Source organism: Henckelia pumila, chromosome 4, assembly GCF_033568475.1.
Source record: "Henckelia pumila isolate YLH828 chromosome 4, ASM3356847v2, whole genome shotgun sequence".
In the NCBI taxonomy this organism is placed as follows: domain Eukaryota; kingdom Viridiplantae; phylum Streptophyta; class Magnoliopsida; order Lamiales; family Gesneriaceae; genus Henckelia; species Henckelia pumila.
The window spans coordinates 210,767,489-210,784,376 of record NC_133123.1 but is presented as its reverse complement, the minus strand read 5'-3'; the positions used below and the strand labels follow the sequence as shown (position 1 = coordinate 210,784,376).

At 36.5% G+C, this 16,888-nt stretch overlaps 2 protein-coding genes across 3 annotated transcripts; one reads left to right on the top strand and one right to left on the bottom strand.

Annotated features, from left to right (window-relative positions):
* Positions 1-676: 676 nt before the first annotated feature.
* LOC140863646 (cytochrome P450 704C1-like) lies at positions 677-4,161 on the bottom strand. The gene is made up of 6 exons (XM_073267225.1): positions 3,716-4,161; positions 2,208-2,423; positions 1,825-2,112; positions 1,430-1,750; positions 1,152-1,355; positions 677-1,069 (listed from the first exon to the last, which is right to left on the bottom strand). The coding sequence occupies exons 1-6, from the start codon at positions 4,019-4,021 to the stop codon at positions 878-880; spliced, it is 1,527 nt and encodes a 508-aa protein (XP_073123326.1). The 5' UTR covers positions 4,022-4,161; the 3' UTR covers positions 677-877.
* A 4,573-nt stretch (positions 4,162-8,734) lies between these two features.
* LOC140866573 (3-ketoacyl-CoA synthase 5-like) lies at positions 8,735-11,651 on the top strand. 2 transcript variants are annotated; one of them, XM_073271599.1, is made up of 2 exons: positions 8,735-9,613; positions 11,115-11,651. In XM_073271599.1, the coding sequence occupies exons 1-2, from the start codon at positions 8,750-8,752 to the stop codon at positions 11,406-11,408; spliced, it is 1,158 nt and encodes a 385-aa protein (XP_073127700.1). In that variant the 5' UTR covers positions 8,735-8,749; the 3' UTR covers positions 11,409-11,651. The 2 variants fall into 2 exon arrangements, with proteins under 2 accessions (XP_073127700.1, XP_073127699.1); XM_073271598.1 differs by having other exon boundaries at positions 8,735-9,718.
* The last annotated feature ends 5,237 nt before the right edge of the window (positions 11,652-16,888 follow it).

The window sequence follows — 16,888 nt, the reverse complement described above, 5'->3', positions numbered from 1 at the left end:
TTTTGGAGTCCTAGATGATTAATTTGCATTTTTGAAGCCTAGAAGGGCTAATGTGCAATTTAGCTCAATTTTGCCTATAAATAGAAGTGATCTCTTCATTTCAAAGTAAGTAACTCCTTGGTTTATAAAAGCTCTCTGCTCTCCTGTTTTGGTGGAGGTGATCGCCGACTTGAGCGTCGGAGGGTTTTCGCCGGGTGACCACCCGACGCCTCTAACGTGTGTTCGTGAATCAGGTGACAGTCCAAAGGGAGATCGTACGACTGCTTCAGGTGAACAAAGGAGTAGGATATCAAGAGATCGTTCCCCCTCTGCTGGTGACCGAGAAAACAGGAAACCAGGAGGACGTACGACTTCTCAAATTACTTGCTGATTAGGGAGATAATTATTTCGCCCGCATCATAGTTAAAAAATAGGGACCACATAAAAAAATGAGAATGGAAATATATTTTAAAAAAAAATTAGCTAATTAAATACTTATTACTCATCTGATATTAAAGTCTCAAATTTAAAACGAGATCTCGGATCGATAATCAATCATAACAAACTCATTCCCAGCTTAAATATATACACGTGTTTACATATACACATATTTATTTATATAAGTTCATTTTTTAAAACTTAACCTAAAACACAGAAACCCTGCACCTTAGCGTGTGAGAGATCGATCGAAACAATATATATAACATCAGCTTATATTTTCAATAGCAGAAGAAGACAAGTTGATCCTTGGACCAATGGACTCCAAAAAGCAACGATTACATATTCCACACCCTATTTCAAACTAGATAAAAAGATACCAGTGTTTTCCACGTAACATATTTCATACACAGATACAAAGCATCCACAGTTAACATTTCTTGACATTCTATTTAGAAACTTATGCCTCTATGGTCCTCCGATGGGGGCGAAGATGGAGCCCTCCATCTATCTGCAACGTTAGCATGGTTCTGTACTTCACTTGTTTGCTTTCATCTCCCAACTTGAATGCGAAGGCACTAAGCAATACTGACGCAAAAACTTTCATCTGCCTGTAAGCAAATTCTTTTCCCAGACAGATCCTTGGCCCCGCCTGTATACCGTAATTTGGCTTTCATGAAGCAATATGCATTAAGATTGGTGAATGTAGAATTGAACGAAAAGAATAAGCTTACCTGAAAAGCTGTGAATTTAAAAGAGCTTTCATGCTGAAAAACTCCATTTTCATCGAGCCATCTCTCTGGCCGGAAAACCTCAGCATCATCACCCCATAAAGATTTCATCCTTCCCATTGCGTAAGGTACATATGAAATCAAGTTCCCTTTCTTGATACTGAATCCATCTGGCAAAGTATCATCCGAAAAACACATCTTTCCATCCTATAAATGAAACCATGTTGTAAGAAATCTATAGATACGTCTATATGCAATCTTAAAAAGAAATCGATTATTACTGCTGGCACTGCAGGATATAGTCTGAGAGTTTCACTGAGAGCAGCATGGAGAAACTGCATCTTTTCTAGTGCTTCTTCTGTAATACTCTTCGCTATTTCATCAATACTCGAATCTTCTTTCAGATGTGCTGCCTCCCGAACTTCCTTTACGATTTTTTCTTGTACTAAAGGGTGCTTGCACATCATATAAAAAAACCATGAAAGAGTACTAGCTGTTGTGTCTTTTCCGGCAATTATAAAACTTAGAATTATGTCCTTAAGGTACTTGGGATCTGTTTCATTCATTTCAAGAAACCTCGACAAAATATCTCCTCTATTTACCTGTCATCAAAATAAATAGATTCTTACAATCATTAATCAATCGGAAAGGATATAAATGCTTTTAGTTCACTCACTTGAATGTTGTCTTTGGGTCTGTTCGTTTGTTCGGTCTTGCTTTGTATAACCTTGTAAACAAATGCATCCACTATTTTCATACATCTCTTCAATGTGGCTTCTGAGCCAATGTTAAGGAACTTTTTGATTGGCCATGACATGTCTACATAACGGTAACACGTCATTTCACTTGCTTCATCAAATGCCTTGGAAAATTGGGTACCTTCATCTGTTCCACGCATGCTGTCTAGATCCACACCGAGCACAACCTTGAAAACCGAGTCTAACGCACCTTTCATGAATAAATCCTGGGAATGTCAGATGAAAATTAATCATTTCCCGGTGGATAAGGTACTAGGAATGATTCTTTTATAGTTTGTTTATATCAAGAAATGATAAATACTTGGATTTCTATTATCTGATTCGAGGTGGCAGCTTCAGACACTATTGTAGCAAGTTTAGCTGCATTTGTCTTAAATACACCACTGCTAAAATCCCTCAAGTTTCTGGTCGAAAATTCATAACTTGACATTTTTCTTTGGTGGCGCCACCGCTCACCGTCGACTGTAAAGATCCCGTCCCCTAGAAGACCTTCCAAGATGTCATGGTGAAACGAACCCTGATGAATTCAATTTTTGGGGACATTATAAAAGGTAAGAATTGAGAAAACCTTTGGTAGAGTAAGCCAAATACAAAATCAAGAGCAAAAATACACAAGTTTTCTATGTCACAATTGGTATGAATATGCAGGAGGATATAAGGAAGTTGGTACCACCACTCTGTACAAGATTCTCATACTTCAGTTTTATCAAATCCAATGCAGAATCGCAGATACTAACATACAAAGCTGACTGCCAAATTTCCTGAAACCAAAGCTTTATTCAAGCCAAGACTATTAAACAGAAGCCAACAGAAAACTCCCTAAACTCGGAACTCGAAAGTGGAATTCAAAGAAAAGGGAAAGATTGCTCTCAGATGCTACTTTGTAGAGGACCCAGTATGGAGTCTAAGTGGAGGTCTCTATTGGACATGTTCTTATTGTGCATGCCTTGCAAGCATGTTTGGATCCGAGAAGGCAATCACTCGACTATACCTCAAATCCAAACCGGGAAAAGACAGGAGGGAACCACAGCATGGGGAATGCCTGTATCTTGTTGCTAGGCTCATTCGTCAGAAACCGGAAAGGTCTAACTCAACAGTATTTGAGGAGTACATCTCATGCACGGTCTGTGAGAGACCACAAAGTAAACGTCCTCGTATACCATTTATGGTAACCTCAGTTTTTTTCTAGCAGACTAAATGTAAATTAAAAGTTCATAGTTGCAAATTATGTCTCCGGTCTCAGTCCAAGTTTGGTTTCAAATATTCATGGACATGATTTTGCAATCTAAATTTGATTTCAATACCAACCATCCATATTTCTACAGTCTCTGAGAAATATATATCCTAGCTACATTGGGAACGCTAATCGTAAGTCCAGTTTCCCACTTCTTTCATATGAATAAAAGCAAACCAAAAGAGCTTAAAGCACTATAAGCACTCCTTTTTACTACAAGAAAACGCGTTTTTGGCATTCAATCATAAAACAAACCCAGCCATAATGATTTTTATACTTATATTTTACATATTATTGTAAAACAACAGCTGATCGTAAGACAAGCCGAAAATCATATTTCGACAAGTTCTCTTAAAAAAACAAGTGTTCTTTACCAACAATTCCCTCCTAATAAATAATAGATGACAATGGCTCTTAAACTAACTATTGAGTAATGCTTAAGTAGCTTCACCAAACGGTACAGCATCCCAAACTGCCTATTTTGACAAAAACAACACCAAGAAAATAATTTAATGCCCCAAAAAAGAATCTGGATTACTCCAAAAGTAAACAGAGTGCGAGGAGATATTAATTACCTTTCCGTAGTTGGCAAAATTTGTTTTGAGAAAGTATTCGACAATTGCGGGATCAGAAGTGTAAATTTCAATATTATCCAGATAAACGATTCTGAAAGTCATGTTCTTGCGGGTCAAATCAGTGAGGTAGTCATATATGTTGTTGAAATTAAAAAGTAGATGAAAAATGGTGCCTCCGAAGGGATGATACTTTCTCTTATCCTTTCTTGAAAATCTGAAGATGACCCATATCAGAATCACACCTAAAATTGCAGAAAAAGTTGGGAGAAACATAGGATTCATGTAAGAACTCATGCTCCTGAGCATGTATGAACAAAATTCTTCACAAATTTTGTATAAAAGTTAATGAGTGGCGTGTATACTGTTAAACTGACTGAAACTTTGTCTGAAAGGGTGCAAGACGGGTGAATGGTTGTCGCGTGTGCGTGGGCATCTTTTCAAATTTAATTTCACAAGTAATCAAGAATTATTTGACTCACGAAGTCTACTTTAGTGCGGACCTCCATTTCCTTGTTCCTTCTTTTATTGTTCTTGGGTTTTTCTTTTTCTTTTCTTTTTTCTTTAACGCATGAAATAAGATTTCTTCTATTCTTGTTAACTATCCAACAAATAGTTTGGTACAGGAGTTTGATTCCCTACCAACACCTTTTTGGATCAGTCTGTCACACATGACTTGCCTAATATGGTTTACCTCACTAGCGTAGTTTGCAAGATATTGCGTTAGTTCGAGGTTTACCCAGAGCACACCGAAAGGTAGCGGCTGCAGATTATCACGTTACAAAAAAAAAAAGTTTGTATATGTGTTACATAACACAAGGGTCTATTTAATACAAGAAAATCATATTATTTAAAAACAAATTGTTTGTTTGTATAAGAGAGTAAAACTACACTGGATTAATACTTTCAATTTAAAATAGAACGGACTCAGCAATTTCCTCATACGAAGACCCACTATTTGATTGAGTGTCAAATGACATCATCTTGGACTCAAATTATGATTGAAATTACCTCATTTAATATGCACTAAATTCGAAATTTATTTGAATTTTTGCAATATAAGTAAATTAAAGAATTTTAAATCAATTTGTTAAAGTCCATCATATTTAGTCCGTCCATTCAAACACAAATTTTTTTTATAAAATTCCAAATTTTGGGTTTTAATTTTTTTTTAGAAAAATAAGAAGTCAAATAAGTTGGTTTATTTTGTTCTGTTCGGATTATTTTTATACAAACAAATGGATTAAACCAGGGAAATCAATTTTAAATATTGGTTTAAGTGTTAAATTCCTAAGTTTTTGTGATAACAAATAATAAATCATTGTTGTAGATCTTGCTACCTTGTTATGTAAAATGGGTACTCGACCGTTTCTCAGATATCACTCGACTGCATTGAAGTTTACTCACCCGGTCATGAGTAGTCTGTAGAGACCCGACCCGGATCACTTACTAACTAAACACCAAATCATGCAATAAAACATAAATATAAAATCATAATCATAATTATTGTGTAAACTTAAATAAAATGATAACCGGACAGAATAGAATCAGTAAATAAAGAACCATAGAAGCAGTGTAAATACAACTCAATCGAATAAACGACTCAAGTAAACTAACAGCAACCTACGCATCCTTTCCTAGGTCACCTACTACGCACATGCCCATCTTCTGAGTCACCTGAAACTGCCTCATCGAATGGGATGTCCATGAAACAACACAGACGTGAGCGATCTTTGCTCAGTACAAAATCACGAGTATACAACTAAAATGATGCATGCAAAATGAATGGGTACTGGTCAACTGTCTAGTCCTCAATGTTGTAAATGGCGGGAGGCGGTGGCGGGGCGATCAGTGACCGCCTACCGCCTCGGCCGCTTAGGCGGTGCTCGGGCGGTGCCTAGGCGGTTGAATTTTTTTTATCAATTTTTAATAGGCAATTATCTATAATCATGCAATGTAATTACAGATAGTCAAAAAATTTTGTGTAATATATGTAATTAAATAATGTTTTTGCCTAAAGAAGCTTCATACAATATATACAATCTAGATAAAGTGCAAATAAATATATAAATGCAAACTAACAAAATAATTAAGGTGGTGGAAGATAGGGGCAGCGGCAGGGGGCGGATGGAGGCGGTTTGAGGCAAGTGGAGGTTGATGGTGGAGGACATTTGAAACCAAAAATAAATACAAAAAAGAGTGAGACGTGTTTTTATTATATCTAAGGTTTTTAAAATTGATTGACTTTGACTGATTTTTAAAATTATTTGACTTCGAGAGTTGACTGGAATTTTAAAATCATTGACCGCCTCGGCTGCCTCGACCGCCTTCTTGCCCGCCGCGGCCGCCTGCTTGCCCGCCTCTGCCTCGACCACCATTTAGAACACTGCTAATCCTGCTCAGTCTAGGCGCGAATGAGTGTGTAGTACCATCTAGGTAAACTCCGCTGGATACATCCTCACACTTTTCAAGATCACTGTAGCATCATCATCACGGCGTCCGACAATATAACAAGGATATAGGGACCCTACTTGAAAGGCTATCTCGAAGGAGAAATGACTCAACATGAATATGCACATGCCACATAATATATAAAAACATTAAAACATGGATCGTGGCACGTAATATGAAACATATAAGCATGCATACTCATTGACTATCTCAGTCATTACTTTACGTATCTCAACAACATGCGTAGATGTACAAGCATCTACAGTCCATCACTATCAGCCAAGATAATTACACATCATTAATATTGATCTAAAAATCTTAACTACGCTAATAGATAGTCCTTAATACTACTAGAGATCTCGAACTATACCTGCGTCTATCTTAAGCCAGCTGATGTCGAATGTCAAACCCTAGCACAACTCCGCTACAAGGCCTCATAGCACCTTGCTATCGCCGACACTCGAATAAACGCCAAGAAACACTAAGATTTATAAAGAATCTGAAACTCACCCACACACACACACACACACACACACAATTCACACACTAAAATGTTAGTATCGTCCCCTATTTATAGGCATGGGTTCGGAAGCATCGAACCTACATGACTTCTGATGCGTTTAAAAATTTCACATCAAATAAATTACCTCAAATCGGTAAGCAACAAACCAATTTCTTCAATAAATCGAGCCAAATGATCCCAAAATATTTCTGCGTATCAAAGAAAACATGTGAAATGGTTTGCCCGGAGGCGAAGCCACTCCGACGCTCAAGTTAGTATTGGATTCAATAGAAAAATGTGTGGAAATTGCAAAAGATGCAAAATATGAGAAAGAGGTGTAAAAGACATAGATGATATGCGTAAGAAATATATGAGAGACGTTATGGAGAAAAATACAACTTGCCTTAATAAGGGTTAGAGATCCCTTATTTATAGAAAGAGAGTCTCAGTCCATGTAGAATTGTAATGTATAATACAACTAGATATATGCATATCCATGCAATATTATGATATATCTCTAAAGTATAAATAAATATATGATAGGATTTTTATCATATCATCAATACTACCTCCCGGAGATAAGTGACGACGAGTGAAACGAGGAGGAACTTTAAAGTGGTTGAATTTATACTTTAGAGCATAAAGACAATATTCTGGTTGTTTGCAATTTAATTACAAGTACTGAATATTTTTATTTTACTCCTCGTGGATTCGACACTCTATTCATCATTATATTAAAACTTGACACCGTGCACTTATGGGCACAAATTTCGCAACACTCACACATACACAAACACCTATGGTGTGTGTAAAAGTACGTCGCGTGGGCGCGCACAGCTTGCGCAGGTTAGGCGCGGGCGCGCTGCAGTCTCGCAAATTCTTCGTCAATTTAGCACTCGTACGCGCGGGCGCGCGATCTTCAAGGAGAGGGGGCGCATCGGGTTCGCAAAACAAGGCGTGGGCGCGCGGAGAGATATGCGCGGGCGCTCCGCAGCTTCAACTTTGACCTTCATTTTCTTCACTTTCTTGACCTCTTTTGACCTCAATAAGGTTATAACATCCTCCAAATTGAATATCAAGTATTGTAACGCCCTGATCTTCTGAATTTATCATCAATTATTGAAGTGTTTCCTTGAATATCTTGCCTCGACCTCTCGTAATTGGTCCATGTGGCATTTCCAATGGGTCCTTAGCTTCCTCAACAACACGCGAAGCATCCATGATCGCATCAATAAATTACTTATAGTGACACTTTTTATTTTCATTATAAATAAATATACAGGACAAAAATATGTGTCATTACAAATAATCTTTCTTGACATTCTATGTTGTCTTAAAATCTTTAATTCGTGACACTTATAAAGTCAGTATTAATATGTTATCTTGACATTACAAAATGTCACAAGGGCTAAGACGACATTAGAATAGAGAACATTTATTGTGAGTGTCACCAAAAGTTTCATATAAGGGTATTTATGTGTGTTATTAAAGGTCATTATTCTTGTAGTGGTACAGTCTCACAGAAGTTTTTGTCATTTTTATTTAATTGTTTTGTTAACAAATTAATTAAAAAAAATTCAAATCGGTTTTATTTAGGTTCATGGTTAGTCGGGTTCAAGATCGTTTGAGTTGGTGGTTTAGAGGTTAAATATAGTTGGGGTTTGGGCATGTTTTACTAGTACCATATGTAGGGCTGAGTTAGCGAACCAAAATACCGACTTTTCGGGATACCGTATCGAAATTTTTTCGATTTTTAGACATTTTTTTGGTATATCGAATTTTTTTCCATTATCTATACGGTATCAATATGGATTTTTTTCATACTAAAATTTCAAATTTTCAATATCAATATCGATATGAATTTTTTTCATACCAATATTTTAAATACGATATACCGAAAACTCACCCCTAACCATATGCCAACTCGTTTTGAAACCATACGACCTACCCGTATGGACACGCGTGAATAATAATCAGCTCGTCTAATTAGGCTTGTAACCCATTCTTGGATCGCTTAAAACCCCAAGTTTGAAGACATCAATTCAAAAATCAAGATTTCAACCCTTGTCCGTCCACAAATTCCTATGGCCAATGTAAGCCAAACATCAACTTCTCAAAAGTTCCTAATTTTGACCCAAATCCAGTGGTTCCTCACTGAATTCATCATGAACTTCACAACCCTAGTAATCTTGTTCTCTTTGCAGACCTTATTCATCCTACAAAAATGGGATCCCATTTACCATTTTCTAACCTTCTCATCGCTACTTCTTGTAGCCATATCAAAGCAGTACTGCTTTTCAAAACCTTCAGCAGTGTACCTAGTGGATTTCTCATGCCTAAAACCTCCAAATTTCTGCAGAGTTCCGTTCTCAGGATACATCGAGCATGCCCGCAAGATGGATTTCCTTGACGATGAATGCGTAGCTTTCATGGCTAAAGTGTTGACTCACTCAGGGCAAGGTGAGCACACATATCTCCCTCCAGCCATAGCCCTCATCCCACCAGAATCAAGCCACCAAGAAGCCACAAAAGAAGTTCATCTAGTTTTTTTCCCCGTCGTCCAAGATCTCCTCTCCAAAACCCAGATTTCGCCATCCGAGATCGACGTTCTGATCGTGAACTGCAGCGGGTTTTGCCCGAACCCTTCGCTTTGCTCCATGGTGATCAACAAATTCTCCATGAGAGAAGATGTGAAAAGCTTCAATATCAGCGGAATGGGGTGTAGCGCAAGTGCTTTAGCTGTGGATATGGCTCAAAGCATACTGAAAGCTCATGAGAATTCAACGGCTCTCATTCTTAGCACAGAGATCTTGTCCACTGGTTGGTATCCAGGAAAAGATGAGTCGATGATGATGCTCAACTGTATGTTTCGTATGGGGGCTGCCGCCATTCTCATAACCAATAAAAAGGAAGCCAGAAGAAGAGCAAAATATCAGTTGCTTCGTACGGTAAGAACTCAAACTTCATCTGATGACACCTCTTATTACTCAGCTTTCAGGGAAGAGGATGCCGATGGCTTCACCGGGGTTACGTTACGAAGGGGCATCATACAGGTGATCAGTTACATCCATTAATAATTTCCTTTGCTATTTTAATTAATTAACTAAATTTATCCTATAAATTAAATTATACTAATTTTTTTTTTTTGGAAATTACTAGTAGTATATATTAATTAATCTATTCTTTAAAGAATATTGGGTCTTGCTGAGATATTTTTTCAAAAATTATATATATATGCGTCAAAAAAGAAAAATTAAACAAAGATATGCATGTGACGTTATGATCCTAGCTAGCTATATATCATCAAATTTGCAATTTTCTTTTGACCATTTAGCTTGTAAGTCAAAATTAGATATAAGTGCAAATCAATCTACTTTATGTACTTTGTCCATTTTTGCTATTATGGTATCAGACATTACTATTTAGTACTGATACCATAAAAAAATAAAAGCCATATGTGTACGTTGATGAGCCTCGCTATCTTCAGAAGTTTTTTAGATCATTACATATATGATGGGCTCTTAAATTTTATATACGTTAAATTTTATTAAATGACTGGGCCATATTCAACTTCAGCAATTGTCCCGTCGGTTTTCAAACATATATATATATAATTTGGGTTATGATCTTTTTTAAATTTTTTATCATTATTTTCTTGTTGACAGAGAAGACATAGTCTTCAGTGTGGGGCAATATTTAATATTCAATATAATACGTACACGCTGATGGGGCAATAAATTTCCAACAAACGCCTGTTCAAATAAATATTTTTTTAGATTGAAATTTGTAAGAGTCATTTACAGAATTATTCCATAGTTTTGGACATCGAGTCTTCCAAAAGATGAGATGGTATTTTAAGGATATTGCCCTAATAATATATCAAATATGTATATTTATCAAAATATATAGGGTTTATATTCTTTTGAGCCGACCTCACATGTGAGAAAAAATATCGATATTTAAATATGAATATAAAAAACAACATGAAATTTCTCATATTGTAATTACAAAAAATACGGAATGATTTGATATAAAATTTGGGTGATGCTACATGTACGTACACGGAGGGTTACATATTTGGTTATACATTACACTTGAAATTACATAAATATCCTTAATGTATTTTGGACATAGTTTTTTCAAATAAAATGAAAGGATAATTTTATAATTTCAACTCAATGTGTACACGTAGCATTTCACAAAAAATTTACCCTCTATTATTTGGTTTGTCTTTCGGCATTAATGCATGGAGTGGGTAGTCAGTTGATCATGTGCTACCATTCGATTTTTCTCTTCTTTTTCTATAAAATTTATGTATATGTTTCTTAAATGACAATTTTCCCCCTTCATCAACTCTATATTCTGGCCACATTAATCTAACTACGTACTCTAGCAGGAGCTGACATTAGTTATTAATGCATTGGAAAATTTAAATTAAATTGGTTGCAGATGGTTGGAGATACCATACGGGCTCACGTATCGGTCGTCGGCTCGAAAATCCTACCTTACTCGGAAATGTTATCATACATCATATCCATTCTCAGAAAGAAGTACATGGACAAATCCATCGAAGTTTACGTGCCGAACTTTAAGTCGGTGATCCAGCATTTTTGCTTGCCGACGTCCGGCAGACCGGTGATCCGAGAGTTCGGCAAGGGTTTAAGGCTTGAAGAAAGTGACTTGGAGCCAGCATTTATGACGTTGCATAGGTTTGGGAATCAATCTTCTTCTTCATTGTGGTAAGAACTTGGTTACATGGAAGCCAAGAAGAGAGTGAATAAAAGCGATGTGGTATGGATGCTAGGATTTGGAAGTGGGCTCAAATGCACTAGTCTTATTTGGAAGTCCATTAGGCCCATCATGGGTGAGGCCCAAAGTGGAGTTTGGGCTGATTGTATTGACAAGTATCCAGTTCCACGAGGTGATAAAAGGACTTCATTGTCTTAGAATTGATGCAATGGGCTCACATCATTGTATGATTTTAAAGTGGAATAAAAAATAACTTAAATTTATCATTTTTCGCATTTTACGCACCTCTTTTTTAGAAAGTGATAACATGACTCCGGAAACTAAAGCAACGTCCTCCCTGTTTGAGATTGTCATAAATAAAATAAATCTAATTTTAATCTTACATCAAATTTTATAAAAAACACTGTTTGCACATAAAAATTGGCGAATTTTGTGTGAGTTGCAGGCGTGTCAGGCACGTGAGTGCCGAAATAAAATAAAAATGAACAATATAATCTAACTTCTAAAAACAAGCGAATGTGAGCCCCGGTTTTGTCGTCGGTCTCAATTCCACCGGTTAAACACCAAAAAACATAAGAAATTGTGAAGAAAAATTCTTAATAGTCATAGAAAATCTAACTATGCTACTGAAAATTCAAAATGACAATGGTTTGCCATAAAAACATGGTGCTGGAATGTTCGAGGAACTCAGCAATATGAACAAAAGTGTACACTGGAAATTTTTAAAAACATGAAACAAAGATGAAAGTATGAAAATCTGTAGAAAAAATAATGTAAAATCGAGAGCAACTTTTGGAGTTGTTTTGGATTTGTGTGATTGATTGATTGTCCCTCTAAAATGTTCTCCCAATTGCTTTTTGTCTCTAATTTTTCATAAATTCCCACTCCACCACCTTTCATAATGGGACACGTTCATCACTTCCTATTGCCAAGATTGATTTTGACTTGGTCTTGATTTTGAATATAACTCCCAATTTCAATTTTTGATGTTGGATTTTTGGTTCTTGGGTTTCATTTCTAATGGGCCGAAATGGTTGGGCTGCATGATCTTCAGGAACTAGGCCAAAGAACTCATTATATTTTGGGCTGAAAAATAATTTTATTTTTGGGCTAAACAAATGTCTCCCGCAAGCTGTTGGCCCAACGAGCCAATATGCTTGGATATAATTTTGAAATATTATGATCATAGCTTGGAAAAAAACATCGCAAATGATCTAGAAGGCCATTATGCTAGCATTGAGTAACCAAATACATGAATTCTGACAGTCATCACATGGTTGCCCGCCTTGTTCTTCTTGCACGCTAGGAACACGCACCTTCTGTTGGATTTCTCATTGAAACTTGCCTGAGATCCTTGTCTTTGGTTCCTGCTTCCTGGCCTCCAGTGACTCGGGGAACCCAACGCATCTCCAAGTCATGTGGGATCGTCTTCTCGGGGAACTATAAAGGTTCCTTCACCTTCTCTCTCTAATCACCTGTCAAATTAGAATTTAAATTAAAAGTTTCTACCTGTAGTCCCTTTGGAAAGTGGATGGATGGTTCTTCTCTTGGATAAACACCAATGGGTGGGTAAGTTCCTAGGAAAATTTCAACCTAGAGGTGATTTGGGCCAGTTCATCGGCTTTCCACTTTTGTCGTCTTGGTATGTTGTTGGAAAATGATTTCCTCGAAGTCATTAACCAGATGTGAGGTTACTTAAAAAGCTCCAAGGACCCTGCAGTTCCATCTGTGCTAGATCCATCAAACTTCAATACTCATGGATGCACCTCGCTCCATATACAGGGAGCTCGACTTCTTCTACTATTGGTTCTTCTGTACCTGGATGGTTAGCTAAAATCTGAAAGAGTTGATGCCCCGCTAGCCAAGTTGTGGCTAAGGGCTTTGAGAGTCTCTTATTGTAAACAATCTTTGTTTAATATAATTTACATACATTAATGGCATTTTCTTTATCTTTCTTCATAATGTTATATTGTGATATACTATTGTTATTTTGATAAAGACCTTGAATATACTATAGTGTAAGTAAGATGAGATAGTGAATAAAGAGAGATCACTATCATGAAACACAACTTATAGTCACTGTATATTCTAAATAGTTCCTAGTCAATTGAGCAGTCCGCAAATAAGGATAAGGATCGCTCAAGATCGAGACTAGCATTTGCGATGCCAAGTACCACGTTTCATTGGTATGGAACATAGAGATGTTCAAAGCATGCAAATGGATATTCATATGATGAATGATTGAACTACCCTATTCGAACTTTCCAAGTGGTTATTATTAATTGAGTGGATAAGTCCGCGGTTTTGGTTGTACACCATTAGTCTTTATTACTTGAAACATCATGGAGACTCTATATGCTAGTACTGTACTTTGACTCGTTTACCGACTCTATGAGGGTCATCAGGTGTCGGGATTGGGTACAGTTACGACACATATAGGAGTCGATGTTTTGTTGTCAAGAATTCACCACACGCTTGCGAGTGTGGATATCCTATGCGATCTGGGGAGATATTAGTGTGACAAATCTATGGCCAGAGTACTCGATGTGATTTAGGTTACTTGGTTTCCTAGTAGCACATGCGATGTCACTATTTGATCTTCAAGATGCATTGCATAGTTATCGAATCTCGAACGACTCTCGATGTGCCAATGGTTGTTGATTCGATCGGGATATATGGATGAAGGGACCGTACTGTACGCTAACCAAAACCTACTGGTTCTTACAGGCACTATCAGTGATACCTAGGAAATCATGGGGCAATGTTGCTAGGCGCTCTTACCATGATTCGATGGGTAAGTCGAAAATTGTTGTTCCGAGTCACAAGGAGTTGTGAGCCCACGGCTAGCTGTATCCCTGAACCATTGAGGGTTACACAAGTAATGGATTACTAAACCCCGTTGAGATAGTTAAATTTAAAGAGTTAAATTTAATGAAAGAGAAGTTGGACTTCTTAACTAAATAGAGTTGAATTTCCTAAAATGACATAGGGATGGGCATTTTTGGAAATCACTGAATTCGGATTCAGAAAAATTATCTTGACTTTAAAAGGTGCAGAAATGGTTTCTGTGCACATTGGTGAAATCAGTTTGTTAATCGGAGTCATGATGAATTTTATATTAATTTCTATAATAACGGGCTTGGCTTGTTGGGCTTAAGTTATGGAATATGGGCCCTAAGGAGTTAGTGTCCTAATACACTTATAAATTAATACAGTCTAGAAATTATATATATATATATATTATATATATATATGCATGTGATTTTCGAAAATATCATTCATTCCAACCTTGGATTTTTCGAAAATCACACAGATTATTCCAAGGGGAATTTTCGAATTCCTCTATTCCTTTTTGAGAGAATTCAGTCTGTGATTTTTATGAAAAATTACATTCTGAATTGACAGATCAAATCTGTTTAATCTCTTCGATAAACATCTGATTGATTTCTAGTGCAATCAATCAGAGGGTTTTAGTTTTCTGTTCGTGGACCTAATTCAGGAGTTGATCGAGCAAGTCATCAGTTCTTGGGATTTACAACAAGAGCAGATTTAATCTGTTGGAGTCCATAATCAAGCCATAGCTTGAAGAGGTAAAATATTAATTGTTATTATTATTTTACTTGCATAATTTAATCGTTAGGATTTGATACCCATGTTATGAAATCGTTCCATATAAAATTTTTTAAACTTCCGCTGCACCGGGTATCAGATCTATGATCTGAAAACGTGTTCCAACAGTGGCGTCAGAGACAGGTTGCTCTCAGATCAAACGATTAAAATTAATCGATTGTACAAAATTTTTAGCCTCGGTTTTTGAAACAAAACAAAATTTTAAATTAAAATTTTTGAAGGGCAACACGGGCAGCGATCGTCGCTGCCCAGTTCCACATGGGCAGCCCTGACTTCTTCTGAAAATTTTTTATAGTCACTATAACTTCTTTTGAAAAAATTTTTATAGTCTCTATGACTTTTCCTGAAAATTTTTTATAGTCATTATGACTTCTTCTGAAAAATTTTTTATAGTCGTTATGACTTCTTGGATTATTTATAGTCGCTATGACTTTTTTGAATTGTTTATAGTCGCTCTGAATTTTTCTGAATTGTTTATAGTCGCTATGACTTCTTCTGAAAAAAAATTTTATAGTCGCTATGACTTTTTTGAATTGTTTATAGTCACTGTGACTTTGTGAATTATTTATAGTCACTATGAATTTTTTGAATTGTTTATAGTCACTATGACTTCTTGGATTATTTATAGTCGCTATGACTTTTTTGAATTGTTTATAGTCGCTCTTACTTTTTCTAAATTGTTTATAGTTGCTATGACTTCTTCTGAAATTTTTTTTACAGTCGCCATGACTTGATGAATTATGTATAGTCGCTATGACTTTTTTGAATTGTTTATAGTCACTATGACTTTGTAAATTATTTATAGTCCCTATGACTTTTTTGAATTATTTATAGTCACTATGACTTTGTGAATTATTTATAGTCACTATGACTTTGTAAATTATTTATAGTCATTATGACTTTTTGTTGTGCTCTAGGAGAAATAACGTAGTGCTTAACATGGAGTACTTAGGAGTGGATCAAGTTTCTAAGATTTTGTCTCATGGGGAAGTCCTGAACCCACTCTATTTGCTAGGTGGTGAGGTATCCCGGGACTGTATTTTTGTCGTCTTGACCTCTTACAGCATCGTGGCTTAGGTAGTCCTACAGGGCTGGCCAAGCCTCTGATGGATGAGTAGCCTCAATGAATGCATGGGTCGTGGCGCATGAGTTAAGCATTCGTTAACGGAGTTGAGTTCCTTCCTATATAATTAAATAAAAAAGTAAACAAATCAACGTAAGTTTATTATTAAACTTAAAATAAAAGAGAATTAAATAAAAATTTTGATCTGCAGAGTAAATAAAGTAGCGGCAAGCAATTTATTTTAGCTTGCAGGTGTTTGCTCTATGAGTATAGAGTTTCTTTAGATTGACATAACTCTCTGTCCTGCGTTATATTTCATTGTATTCTTCGTTTCGTTTTCTTTTTTCCGAGGAGTGCAACTCATCAGTTTCCTCGATGCGGATGTATTTTTCCGCTCTAGACAACAGCTCCTCCAAGGTGTTCGGAGATTTTCCTGCTATAGATTCCTTGAACCTTCCAGGACGCAAGTTCTGCTGCATTATTTCAGATAGCATATCATGGTTCAAGTGTGGGACCGCGTGAACCGCGTGAGTAAATCTCTTAACATAGTCTCGCAAACTTTCTCCTTATTTTTGAAGAATTGTGAATAAATATGCTGCTGTTTTTGGGTATTTCTTGTTAATTGAGAATTGTTGGATGAAGCGCTGATGAGTTGCTCCAAGTTGGCGATGGATTCGGACGGCAACTTATTGAACCATGTGAGAGCTTGCCCTGATAACGTTGTTCGAAATATCTTGCAGTAAGCCGCATCTGTGATGTCATATAAATCTGCCTTCGCGTA

Coding starts and splice junctions, on each gene's coding strand:
- LOC140866573 (XM_073271598.1), top strand. CDS start 8,750: ATGGCCAATGTAAGCCAAACATCAACTTCTCAAAAGTTCCTAATTTTG. Junction 9,719..11,114: donor TACGAAGGGGCATCATACAG/GTGATCAGTTAC, acceptor AATTGGTTGCAG/ATGGTTGGAGATACCATACG.
- LOC140863646 (XM_073267225.1), bottom strand. CDS start 4,021: ATGCTCAGGAGCATGAGTTCTTACATGAATCCTATGTTTCTCCCAACT. Junction 1,751..1,824: donor GACCCAAAGACAACATTCAA/GTGAGTGAACTA, acceptor TTTTGATGACAG/GTAAATAGAGGAGATATTTT. Junction 1,070..1,151: donor TTAAATTCACAGCTTTTCAG/GTAAGCTTATTC, acceptor TACGGTATACAG/GCGGGGCCAAGGATCTGTCT.